This window comes from Salmo salar, chromosome ssa03, assembly GCF_905237065.1.
Source record: "Salmo salar chromosome ssa03, Ssal_v3.1, whole genome shotgun sequence".
NCBI classification, from domain to species: Eukaryota; Metazoa; Chordata; class Actinopteri; order Salmoniformes; family Salmonidae; genus Salmo; species Salmo salar.
Window position 1 is genome coordinate 65,006,737 of NC_059444.1, and position 14,275 is coordinate 65,021,011.

The 14,275-nt window shown below is 43.6% G+C and overlaps 1 protein-coding gene across 1 annotated transcript in view; it reads left to right on the top strand.

Annotated features, from left to right (window-relative positions):
- Positions 1 to 4,120: 4,120 nt before the first annotated feature.
- Positions 4,121 to 14,275, top strand: part of LOC106601274 (neurogenic locus notch homolog protein 2-like) — a 47,937-nt gene continuing 37,782 nt past the window's right edge. The window contains exons 1-2 of the mRNA XM_045715124.1: positions 4,121 to 4,420; positions 6,387 to 6,459. Coding sequence (XP_045571080.1) covers positions 4,357 to 4,420; positions 6,387 to 6,459 — 137 coding nt within the window. The 5' untranslated portion in view covers positions 4,121 to 4,356. The remainder of the gene's footprint in view (positions 4,421 to 6,386; positions 6,460 to 14,275) is intronic.

The following is a 14,275-nucleotide window of genomic DNA, read 5'->3' on the forward strand; positions in this document are numbered from 1 at the left end:
GTCGGCTTGAAACGGTCTTACTCACATCGGCTACGGCGAGCGCGATCACATGAGCTCTCTTTTTCCTATGTCTTTCCACTACAGACCATTCAGATCCTTGACCCTCATCCTCCCGCTCCATATCATCAGAACGGTCATCCATATTGTATGCATTCCAGCACAGCTGTTGCTTCTCCAACCTTCTCTCCATTTCTTCCATTTTGACCACACTACTCGCCGCCATTTCCCCACTCCGTTCCTGCCAATATCTGTCTTCATGTTGGGAGTTCTAGAGAGCATGCATGCCCTTCTCATGTACTACTTTACCTGTGTAGTGCACGCACATTGTTTGGGATAATTCATTCTGAATTGTCAGTGACATAATATAAAATTCTGTGCTAATTAAAATGGCTTATACTATTTCCAATTACCACTGTGTGTATTGATGTAAAATACATGTTTATTGAATCTCGTTGAGGTGTTTATTTATTTTAAAAAATCCTGAATGGATCCACCTGTCGTTAGGTCATACTATGACCATTTCTGCTTTCAGGCTACTTAAGCCATTTGCGCTTTTTCACCTGATGTTGGTGGTGTATAGACAACGTTGTTACAGTGTTTGTGTCACGGGTGTTGTAGGGTGTAGACCAAAACGCAGCAGGAAAATGTATACTCATCTTCTTTTTATTAAGTGAAGAAGGAAAAACACAAACAACGTATACAAAAAACAAACAAACTAGACAGTCTCGTCAGGCACACAGCAAAACAAGAAACAATCTCCCACAATCCCCAAAACAAACACACTCCTAAATATAGGACCTTCAATCAGAGGCAACGATAGACAGCTGCCTCCAATTGAAGGCCCCAATCCCCATTACCAAAACATAGAAATACAAACACCTAGACAGAACATAGAAATAAACTAACATAGAACGATAACCCAAAAACCCCGGAATACATAAATCAAATACCCCTCTACATACACAACCACCCCGAACAATATAAACCAAATACCCCCTCTACATGAACACATACACAAACACACCCTGAACCACATAAAACAAATACCCCCTGCCACGTCCTGACCAAACCATAAGAACAAATAACACCTTTACTGGTCAGGACGTGACAGTTTGGTTGTTACAGTAAGTAGGCCTAGCCTTCTTTGGATCATTTTAACCTGTCTTTTTTGTCAACTTAAAACCTACTACTACAACCATTTTTTTTTAAAGTTCCTGGTCTGTACATTTGTAAATATCCTCAACATCACTTTTGCATTGTAGGCCTACAAAATTGTAAATAACTATCCTTTTGATCACGCTACTCCATCTGCTGTCCCACTCTGGTCCCACTGTGTGCTCCAAAATCCAACGAATTATCCTTAAAGATGCAATATGCAGATATCGCTCCACCATTTCCTGGTTGCTAAAATTCGAAAATTGTAATAGTTTGCCTAATTTCAGTTTATGTGACAAAACAAGCAGGTATAGTGTAGAGAATCATTGTACCATCTAAACTACTGTGAAATATATTTTCCATCACCAAAAATATTGTATTTTCAGCTGTTTGAAGCTGGTGTACAAAACCGAAAGTAAAAGACGCAAAAACTAAACTTAAGAACGGGAAGCATATAAATAGTGCACATAGAACATATCTACTGCTTCTTACACTTGCTTTCAATAAGAATGACAGATCTACAACACACTTTTCTATGTGAATTTGGTCAGGTCACCCAAAAAGTTACATAGCGCAGCTTTAATAATAGGCCTATATTCTTACACCTCAAATAGTGTCAAGGCTCTACACTAGCAAGCCCGTGTCTGTGATGCTTATTGGATTACGTTACACACTTACACACTGTAACACTTAACTACGTGTTGTTATAACAGTGTAATTATTGTTTTACAGTAAGTACAGTGTTACAAGAATATTGTACATTTTTACACTGTATTGTTACACTGTATTTACAGCAGTAAAAAAATGAATAGACTTTACAGGTTTCCTATCCTGTGCCACCATTACTCTGTCACATTTAGTGATGTGACTGATCGGTAACACCTCTGTTGTCAAAGCACTGTCAGAGTAGAACAACCTCTATGGAACAGAGCCAAACAGCCTGCTAGCTGTAAGCGCAGAGAAACACACTCACACACCGTTTCACTCAGTGATATGACAGAGATATAGGTGCAGGGCGTGCCGGGCCCGTGCCGTGCATAAATCGGAAATACCAGAACACATACACAAACAAAAGTGTCCCCAAACTACATTGTGGTGCTAGGGAATGCCCCTCTCAGTGGTCCATTACCCCCAAATATAGCATCTCCAACAGCAATTTCTACTGAGATATTTTAGCGTATGACAAGGTTGCAGCTGGGATTGGTCAACTGCCCATTTTGACCTCTATTGTGAAAGTCATCAGGGAAGGATGAGGGATGATAAGGCGGTCACAGTCAGACATGGAATTCCTGGGTGATTATAGACTCCCCTAACAGACTCTCTGTCTTACAGCACACAGAGAGAAAACCCTCTCTGGGAAGTCCTCCAGCTGGAAAGGACTCTCAACACAGATGGGAGCCTGCCATGACCCATATGGAGAGGTTATACCACAAGCCCTGCGGCTGCAAGACAAAACTGTAGCCAGCCAGGTGAGATACACAAACACACCCGATCACACACACTTGCAACCTCTCTTCTTCTCTACATCTGTCTTTCGCAAACATATGGAGACACTCACACATAGTCAGAGAGTCTTGGTTGAGAGTGAGTTTGCATCCAGTGGCTATTTCAGTGTGAGAACATCAACATGATTTGGTGGTGGTGGTGAAGAAATGAACTCATCCACCCACCATGTGTACATCATCAACCATTGTATTCGCTGCTGAATCCGGCTATTGACTGGGATGGTTACAGCAGAACACAAGTTTTAGAGGGCCGGTGCCAAAAGAGGCAGGTGTCTGGTGGGCCCTAACAAGCTCTTTTCAATTACCCCTATAGAGTGACGTCACTGGCTGTAACGAACCACTCTGCTACATTCACACCCCCTATCTAGCGCTTGTTAATTTATTCAAGGCCAGGAGCAGAATGTCAGTGTGCTACTGCCCCCCTTCTCCTCAGTCCCCCGCGGAGAGAAACTGTGTCATAATGCCGGACTCCTTTTCTCATTCAAATCCCGCTTATTGTCTCTGTAAGCGACCGGCTCCGCTCTGAGCACACAGAACAACCGAGGCTGTAGAAAATGAGTCCACTGACATAGGGCTGTGGACACTGGAGAGGCAGGCTGAGAGAAAGAGAGGCCTGTAGCCCTGACAGTAGCAGTATAAAGGGTGGTAACAGGGATGTCTGCTCTCATTTCCATCATGTAAACATTATTCACAGTCTTATTTGCAAAGCATCAAGTGTAAACACACAAACAAACAAACAAGTAGCACCTAGACACACTCCTGTCAGGATAACAAGAGGTGCATTGTCAGGAAAACAGTAGTCTAGTCCATCACACTAAACTGTAAACATGTTGTTATTCTACAAAGAGTGTTATCTGCTATTATAAAGTTGATAATAACAGATCATATCAAGTAGTAATGGCAAAGATTTTTTATGGTAGAAGTTGACATTTCTATATATTCCTTTGATATTTCAAAATCGACTTGATTGACACTCAACATGACCCATGGAAAATGTAGGCTACTTAAAAAATTACATAAATCAGAAATTAGATATCTAACAGTGTGTCAACATTAATTCATGGATTTGTTGCATTGAGATCACAACTTTTTTAATGTAAGTCTACTCTAGATTGGCTATTACAGATCGACTACAATGCTGAAAAAACTCAATATAAAGTGCCAGTATAAACTGACTGTCTACATTTATGTCTTAACGTGGTGTCATATTAAATAGATAATTTACTGTTTCTTTGAAATTATTTTCACGTTTCATACTCTTGAAAGACAACAAGACTGGTCTCTCCCTAAATGTTGCTAATGACATACAAAAAACACTTTACCCGGTCCATTGACGGGTGGCTTGCGGACTATTTGTCTTGAGCGGAGTGTAACCCCTTACTGCAAGTGGAAAGAGGAGGAAAGGAGGGCGGAGTGATACCAAGTTGTTTCCCAGCGCAGACTTCAAGCTGAGAAGAAAAAAAGTTTTTCAAAAGTTCCAGGAGGAGACGCACAGCAGCCGTGTCCGAGCTGCCAATGCTAATCCGGGATAGGACCTATACCATTTATACACCGTTTTTATTTTTAGTTGATTAATGAACTTTTTGAAGATCCCAGACACTGCCTCTTGGAACTTTTATCTCTCGGTGAACTCAAAGGATGTATTACTGCTAAGTTAACACTTCAAAGAGAAGAGTTGGGACACAATTCCACCGAGATGGGGGGGAATTATAAAGTTTGGATATTTTTACCAATTTTATTCTTGGTCCATAATTGCGAAGGTAAGGACACTTTATTTATTTGACAGTCACATAAATTACAATGAATGTGTATGTGAGCTTTATTCTAAATTTGACTAGCAGACAAGTCTGGACATATTCTAGCTTTTTGCGGGTTTTTTTCCTTCACAAATTGTTAAAGTTACATTTTGTCACCTGTGCGCTGCGCAATTTAAATGGCATCAGATTGAAGCACATGCCAGACAACATGCTAGCTGATCTCTAGTCTAGGCTACAACGATTTGTTTTAAGCATTTCATTTACAAAAGCATGGTTGGTTGTTAGTGCGGTTCAAAATTAGATTTCTAACAGGTTAATATAACACCTAAGAAGGCTATTATAACGGGGTAATAACTGGATAACAAGCATTCGTTTTTGTTTAGCCTACAGTAACAGGCTACCAACTTTGTAATTGCATAATGTTCTTTGTAGACTGGTAGTGAACAAGGAGGATTCTATCCTGGAATATGTTCCCACTGAAGTTATTCTAACTTCTAGCAGTGTTTGAGTGACAAAGCCCAATGTATTCAATGGAAGGAAGTTGGGAGGTGTTTTGTGGAGGTTGATATAAATGTTGTATCTTCTAGTTTGTGGTGAGATTTTTGTTTACAGATTGCATCCGATAACAGCAAAGAATCCGCTTGTCTCTGCGGGATTGGTATGCGTCTCTGTGGGTAACTTTGCGAGGCTGATCGCCACGGTGAGAACATAATTACAAGCGATAGTATGGAGTGCCGCTGGCAGCGCTGAGCAAGCCCGCAACAACGGAACGCGGAATGGAAGAATTGAAAGAAAGTTACTTCGGGCATTCGTCCACAAGTTGTAGGCTAGAAGCACGGTTTACTCACATAAAAACGGAATTCCATATGTATGTCTTGTAGGAGATAAGTATTTTCCCTATTTCATTGAAGTCTATTATCCTCGTTCGTGGGGGTAACGTTATAGGGTGAGATTTGTTTGTGAGTGAAGGGGGGTGATGAGGCAACTTTACCCCTCCTTATCTGAACAAAGAGCTTTTAACAATTGAACTGTGTTGATGTGGGGGATGGGATGAGTGCTAGAATATAATTGAACATGATTTTTTTAAAAGGTAATCTGTCTATGTTGTGTAATAAGCTACCACATATGGCTCACAAACCTTTTGGATGGATGTTTGATAGGGTTGTGAGTTCCAGATCTGTTTGTGCGCGAAAATCCTTTGAACTAGGCCTACTGTTGAGAAAGTAACCTATAGGTCTATTTTGTTGACATCCAGTAAAATACAACTTTATGGTTGCAACATTTGATTGGTTGTATACAGGGAAGCTCATAGTTGAACTCTGAATTAATTAATTATCTTGCAATAACCCTGAACATGAATCAACTTGAGTCGGCTACATTACACTGTAATTAAACAAATTATGGAAACCGTTCATTGGCTTATAGGCTTTGCCTACCCTCAACGAAACGGGTTGGCAGATATTCTTATAGTTATCCCATATAGTCAATAATTACCATATCAAACCTATTATTACTAAAACGATTTTGAATCTATGAAAAAGAAATGGAATCCTATCTCGTTTCTCTGTCTACACCGATCTCAGCATGCATCTGCATTCAGTCGCAGATAACACTATCAGCTCATGCCAAGAAAGTCAACGTAACGTACCCATGTAAGCGGGTGTGTCCATAAAGTGTCATTTTAACGAGTGGGAAAATGGAACTGTCTAGCCAAGAGCAACATGTTTGAAATCCAGCACATGGCTTACCGGTATGTTGGAATGATTGATTCTGAACAGCAGAAAAGTGTAATTTGATTATATATATATATATATATATATTTTTTTTTTAAATGCCCACTTCTCCGCCCACAAATGATATAGGATGCTCTATCAAATGTCTGGATTAAATTCATATTTCAAACCTGCCCTGAGAAAAGGGCCTGATCACCATGGGCAGGACTCCCTTCATCTCTCCTTCCTCTCCACAGGATTCCGCTGCGTGGATAAATACAGACCTTGTGACAATGGAGGAACGTGCATAGACTCACCCTCGCGATGCATGTAAGTGCAACATCATGTTTTATGGATCACACATGTACGAAATCACTGCAGGCCTGCATTGTTCCAAATGGTCACATGATGAGGAGGAAGTCTGAAAACAGTACAGGCCCAGGCCTATGAGTAGACTATCACGATTAGTTGAGGAGTTATGGTGTAGAAACGGTTCAAGAAGCCATAGTTTAGTCATTTGTATCAGTATGCAGAACTTGTGTTATTTAGAGTTGGTTAGTAAATCATTGTATCGCAAACTACTGGAGCTGCACTGCGCTCACAATGGGCTGGAACTCAGCCAAGTGCTGGGTGGTTATCGCTAAGTTGTGGACAATTGCACGTGTTTACGGTGAACATTTGACACGTTTAGTTAAATGTTTCAATCTGCAATCGAACCACTACTTGGGGTGTAATGTGTATAATGAACAATGCATGGATACACACGAGACAGGTTGAATGGAGTGTTCCAGCCTGGACTTGTTTGGCTTGTGACACACCGTTCACTTGCAGTTACACCTGTTGAAGATGAAGAGCTTTGTGAAACATAAATCACAGTATTAAACGGGTTATAGCATGACTAAGGTGTTCCTTATACGCAATTCGATGGATTGTTTCGTAACCAGCAGAATTCCTTTTGAGAGTTTCCCACGGTTTCTATATCTGTGAAGCAACATGATTGTTATCATGAGAGCCAGGGGCTGCTGTTTTTACTTTCCCGCCTGATTTGGACATTTTCTGTGTGAGCTCTCACAGTCATTCACAGTGATTAGGGGTCTTTGTTTTTCCAGTAGGCGAGGGGGTACGTGGGAAACAATCGCAGTAGTTAGGATAAATACAGTGTGATGATGGCAAGGGGGCCATTAGGGTTTTTACCATTGGGAAAACCAAAGCCTATAATACATTAGGGTTTGAAGTTGGACCAGAGCTGAGAATTGGATGGAACAATAATGCTTGGTTCCTTTGGTTTTTACTTTTGTCTGATGTGATTGGCTGACAGGCAGCTTCCCTCCACTACAGTCGTTTGTAGGACTTGGTTGGTGACAAGACCCTCACCTTCATGCTACAGTTGGGCCAAAGGCTTTTTGACCTCACCAATCATCATTCCAATTCTCAGTCGAGTTTCTCAACCAGGCTGTATAGTAGATCCCTATGTAGACTAGGGATGGACCACTGATTCCACTAGAGTAGACTATACTATAGTTGCTGCTTGCTTGGAACATTCTACACTGCCACCTCATTTCATTACTTACATCCTAGTTCTGATCTGTCTGAAAACATGGCCATTGTAAAAGATCAGTCACAGACACCGCATAAAGGTATACAAGTGGCAGGCAGCGTCTGTGTAAACGCATGTGCCGCCAGTAACCACAAGCGACAATATAGTTCTCAAATCATTACCTAAGGCAGGGAAAGCGCTGGGTAAATGATAATTGTGTTAATAGCTCCTCAAACTGTTCTTTGTGAGATGAGCTCTCTTCTGTTTTCAAACTGGTTAGACTTTCTGGAGCAAAAGACTTCTCAGTGTCTTCACATAACTCTGCTACCAGCTAGCCTATGTTTCTACCTTCTACTGGTCATTACTGTATTATTGTACATAGTTAAACCCTTGAACTTGGACCAAGCGTATTCATTCATCTCCTAACTTTAATGGCGTCCATTAATGTGTAATCACCCCTCTGGGTCAGTGTCAACAGCGGTACATAGAAGAGATTCCCACTAGAAAATCTAAATGCCATACCACACAAAATGGTAACACGCCCACAGCAGGCCCATGACCAGGACAGGCAGCGTAGCCTCAGCCCGGCCAACGGGAGAGCAGATCGGAGTGGTCAAACCAGTCCCAGTCCTAGACAGAGGCGACTGGAGGACCCACCTCACCCCAGCCCCATCCCCTGGGATCCCAGTGTAACTGGAGATCCACAACAGCAGAAAAGGTCCTTTCTTCTCCCAGATACCTGACTGTAACCGGGCACCATCAGGAGAGCTGAGAGCTGGGGAGAGGGTGAGAACAGGAAAGGGCACAGGAGAGTGAGGGAGGAATGGAGAGAGAGAGAGAAATGGCAGATAGAGAAGAGATAAAAGTGGTAGCTTTAGGAAGAAATTGTAGAGAGCTGGTGAGACACGTGAGATTTTACCTGAAAATCATCGAGGGTAAACTAGTCATTAGCGCTCTGTTTGAAATCAACCTGTGGATTTCCCTACCTGATGTTTCAGAGCAGACGCTGTTGATCAGGTCCTTCTCTGAAGTTGTGCAACATGGGTATTATTTTCCTCTGTTCTCAGGTGACAATAATATTCTTTATTTTCTTATTGTCATTGTTACTGTCCCAGATACCAATGTATCCTCTGTCTGGTTGGCAAACATAAAGACATGATACTAAACTCTGCTTTAAGCATACCAGAACCATGAAGCTTTGCTCCCTCCCTGTTAGCCCTGTCTGCCTGGCCCCCTCATGGTTCACTGCTGTGTCCCTGTCTGTCTGGCCCCCTCATGGTTCACTGCTGTGTCCCTGTCTGTCTGGCCCCCTCATGGTTCACTGCTGTGTCCCTGTCTGTCTGGCCCCCTCATGGTTCACTGCTGTGTCCCTGTCTGTCTGGCCCCCTCATGGTTCACTGCTGTGTCCCTGTCTGCCTGGCCCCCTCATGGTTCACTGCTGTGTCCCTGTCTGCCTGGCCCCCTCATGGTTCACTGCTGTGGCCCTGTCTGCCTGGCCCCCTCATGGTTCACTGCTGTGGCCCTGTCTGCCTGGCCCCCTCATGGTTCACTGCTGTGTCCCTGTCTGCCTGGCCCCCTCATGGTTCACTGCTGTGTCCCTGTCTGCCTGGCCCCCTCATGGTTCACTGCTGTGGCCCTGTCTGCCTGGCCCCCTCATCAGGGGCGAAAATCTGATATCAACTTTGGAGGGGACAATTACATTACATTTTCTCAAGAGCAATTCCTGAGGGGGACACCAAAAGTAGTACTGTAACACATAGCCTACATTGTAATATGGTAAATGTATATTGAGGAACCAAAGAAATAAGGTGTTTGCCGTACTCCTAACTACCGGTACCCAAAACTACACAACTAATCACAACAGCAATACCACTGCCTTTAACAAATCTTAGTTCAGTCACCAGTTTAAGTTGAGAGTGGGGGTATCCATGGCATTTTCCAATTATGTTCCTATTTTACAAGTCAAAAAAATTGAGAACCTTTCATAATGTTGCCAAAAAAAGACTCAACAAACTTACCTGAGACTCCCTGTCTCTGCCAGTCTGTCCCTGCATATCTGTCCCCAACTCTGCTGTCTGTGTGCCATCTGTTGCCTGCTCTGCCTAATGACATCATTGTGAAACATTTCCATTAGAATTTCATTTCTTTCTTATGAACATTTTATCAACTAGTCTTTGAGATATTAGGCTACTAGGGTTCTTACTATGCGTTTTGGTGTATTGAAAAATAGTCTGATGTCCGTCTTTTATTTTTCTGCCATTTTTCTACCTGGCTGGCTGGCTACACACACAGTGTGTAGGTTATTTACAGTAGGAGATGGGCTTCTATCATCTTATCTTTTATCATTCTATTTGGGCTTCGATCTAAAAGGTAGCTAGCAAATGTGAAACGGATTAAAATGACAAGAGTTGACAGCTGTATGAGTTCACCATTTACACAACATATGCTGCAACCTTTTGTAATTTTAATAGTTTGTTTCATATTGGCTGGCTTCCAACAATAGCTGAATTTGCAAAGCTAGCGAGCACCAATTCCGTTTCAGTGGTGTTTGCTATAATCTTTGCTACCCGGGTTAAATAAAGGTGAAATAAAATAAATAAATAAAAGTTCCCTTGAGACAATTTAGCTTTTGTAACGAGACCATTAAATATATTTAAGACAATGGTAGAAGAGAGTGTAGTTCTGTTCAGTTTGGACTTCAGTTTATCGCTAACCTTATCACAGGGACTTTGAAGCACTAATTTACATCATCTGCATGCTGATCTTGGAATAAATTGACGATAGCAAAGATTCCATCTTTGACGAGGCCACATAAATGGAATAGGTACTAGCTAGCTTAATAGTTAATATTTGCCCGCTAGCTCTGCATATTCAGCTAGTGTGTGTGCGCGATTGACTGGATTAACCTCACGTCAGTTACGTTCATTGAGTGCCTTTCAGACAGTAGATACGACCCCTCTGTTACCTTGCCAACTAAGGAACTGGCAGTGGATCAAACCATTGTGAGGCAAAGGGTGGGGGGGTCGCAATCTTTTGAAACTTAAAAACGCGCTATTAAGTGTCTATAATCAGCACAATTGCTTTCATTGCGTATTATTAATATTATTTAAATTACATAGTTATGTTTCAGTGATATATTGGGGGGGACAAATCATATTTTCCCCAGGATGGGGGGGTCGTGTCCCCCCCCGTCCCCCCCGGGATTTCCGCCCCTGCCCCTCATGGTTCACTTCTGTGTCCCTGTCTAAGGTGAATAAGCAGGGTCTCAGACATGTGTAGTGGATAGCAGATTACAGGAGTAATCCTTCTGGAACCTGTTCCACCGTCTCACTGAGCCAGCATGATGGGTCACTTCTGATAGGTGTAGGGGCTGGCTGGTCTGGCCTGGGAGGGACTACTATGCTGATGCACCTGTAACACACACTACAGCGATCCAAGTGATTTGTTCTTCTTCTCTGAATCATGATAACAGTATATTGGATCTAGTGCTTTGGCTTCAGGACATGATACTCCCTGTTGTGTCATATTATGAGTCTTAGCTATTCTTTTCTCTTCTCTTGATGCACCTGCTAACATCAACATCCTGGATGGTTGGGGAAAGTACAAAACATACACAAATCATTGGACAGAACGTTGTTGTTCTCTCTGTCCCTCATTCTCTCTCTGAATCCCATAATTGAACACAAGGCCAAGGGAGCACAAAGCCCAGAGACAGACAGACAGACAGACAGACAGACAGACAGACAGACAGACAGACAGACAGACAGACAGACAGACAGACGTGTGGTGCACTTGATGGTGAAGAGGTTGAGTATCACAGAGAGTGGCCCTCTAGGTGAGCAGTCAGTTGAAGGGCCACGGGCCCCCTCTGCTCCGCCCTGCCCTGCCCCTGTATGTCTGTGTGTAGATGGAATGTGCAACGGAGGGGCCGCTGGAGTGCTGGAGATAATTAGGCAGATTGAGAGGGTGTCATTCAGAGGGGGGGGGGTGTAGGGGACAGCTGGTGGATGTTGTGATGGTAATCCAGTGAAGTCAGATCTTTGACAAAGGGGGAGAAGCGGAGGGCCAGGTGCTGCCATTGAGCGGCCTGCTGGCCGCATGCTGGGAGAGACGGGCTCGTGCGTGGAGGAATGGAGCCGGCCGGCGGACCAGCCCACAGGCCTCCTCTTCTCTGAACATGCTCCCTTTCTCTCTCACTGCCATTGGGGATGAACGCTCTTTGTCTCTGTGTTTTCCCCCAGCTCCTCCGACGGTTTATCTATCCTCTGTGTGTTGTGTCTCTCAAAGCCCACAGTGGACCCCACCACAGATTGCACAATGGCTTCAGATCCTCTGTCAGGGATGGATGGATCTGAAAGATATGTTCTTCTCTCTCTCTCTCTCTCTCTCTCTCTCTCTCTCTCTCTTGCTGTCTGTCTGTCTGTGAGGCCAGGCGGATGGAGGGATGGAAACAGTGGCTCTGTGTGTTATTAATAGCTGTGATGTGACCTCAGTAGCAGAGTGAGGTCTATAAATTCAAAGTGTTGTGTTATAATGACCTCCATGGAAGCTCCCGGCCTCTTAGGACATGATGAATGAGGGACAGTTTTTCAGTTTGATAGGGAACAGTCACTTCAGCCTGTGTGTGTGTGTGTGTGTGTGTGTGTGTGTGTGTGTGTGTGTGTGTGTGTGTGTGTGTGTGTGTGTGTGTGTGTGTGTGTGTGTGTGTGTGTGTGTGTGTGTGTGTGTGTGTGTGAGTCTCTGTGTAGTAAGGTCTCTGTGTCCTAGGAGCTCTGTGTAGTAGGGTCTCTGTGTAGTAGAGTCTCTGTGTAGTAGGGTCTCTGTGTAGTAGGGTCTCTGTGTCCTAGGGTCTCTGTGTAGTAGGGTCTCTATGTAGCAGAGTCTCTGTGTAGTAGGGTCTCTGTATAGTAGGGTCTCTGTGTAGTAGGGTCTGTGTAGTAGGGTCTGTGTAGTAGGGTCTCTGTGTAGTAGGGTCTCTGTGTAGTAGGGTCTCTGTGTAGTAGGGTCTCTGTGTAGTAGAGTCTGTGTAGTAGGGTCTCTGTGTAGTAGGGTCTCTGTGTAGTAGAGTCTGTGTAGTAGGGTCTGTGTAGTAGGGTCTCTGTGTAGTAGGGTCTGTGTAGTAGGGTCTCTGTGTAGTAGGGTCTCTGTGTAGTAGGGTCTCTGTGTAGTAGGGTCTGTGTAGTAGGGTCTCTGTGTAGGAGGGTCTCTGTGTAGTAGGGTCTCTGTGTAGTAGGGTCTCTGTGTAGTAGGGTCTCTGTGTAGTAGGGTCTGTGTAGTAGGGTCTCTGTGTAGTAGGGTCTCTGTGTAGTAGGGTCTGTGTAGTAGGGTCTCTGTGTAGGAGGGTTTTATGCGTTAATGTTTGCTTTATTTTCCATGAGGAAAGAAAGACCTGAGCAGAATTCTGAGTTTCCTCATGAAAAATGCATCAGGTTCTGTTGAATGTGATTATTGTCATTTGGATCCAAACCAGATAGACCAGATAGACCATTTGATTTTGATTTGGATGGGTAACTGGCGGTCACTCAAATAGCCCTGGTCAGCAAACATTTTTTAGATTGTAAGTTAGTCTTGCGGCCAGCTATCTAAACTTGTAGTAATCACGGTTGAATTACCGACCAGGCGGCCCCAATTGATTTTGTTAGTCAATCTCAGTCAGATATCCCCCCCCATGACGAGTTCAGCTTTTTGTGACCCCCACCCCCATTAAAGTTGCCCATCCCTGAGATGTAATCCTGTACAGTACCCCTGAATAGAGCCAATTCACCTTGAAAGAGAGATTTACACACATTCCCCACTCACTGGGCACAGATGTCATTTCAACAACAATTCTGATGTACATTTGGTTGAGTTGTCAACTAACATGAATTCAACATGAAATCAACACAAAATGGCACCATGTCATTGGATTTAGGTACAAAAAAAATCCTGAATTCACTTACGTTGATGACTTTATGCAAATCCAATCAGTTTTCCACGTTGATTAAACGTCATCACACTGATTTTGTTTTGTTGCAATGACGTGGAAACAATGTTGATTCAACAACGGTGACAGGCAGAGCGAAGCAGGCGGACAACACAGTTAGTTAGTACTGTTGGCTTTGCCCGGAGCACCTTGGGGATAGTAGTGTTTTCTATGGCGTCGTCATGCTGGATTAGAGAGGAATGCCTAGTAAGATCCCTCCTTTCCTCTCCCCCTCTGCTGCTCCTCTCGGTGCATTGTCCTGCTCACCTCCAGCCCGTCCACCCTGCAGGCTTCTCAGGAATGCTTCAAACACCCTGACCACAGGCTCTCATTTAAAGCGGCATGTTTGGAATGACTGGTGGGATAGATAGACAATTAGGTTCTCTCACGCCAACATGCAGCGGGAGGGAACCACAGATCTCTCGTGTCTGGTTGACATTCAGATTGAGCCATCCCCAATCCGTCATGTCAGGAGACCGCTGACTCCATGGGTGACTCTCAATTGTGTTTCTTGATTCCTTGCATCCTCTTCCCTCACCTCCTCAAAACGCATCCATGAGTGAGGATCCATGGAATCAAGTAAACACAATTGAGATTCACTCCCAAGGAGTCAGTGGTCTCTTCCCGACTTGAAGGAACCTGTGGAT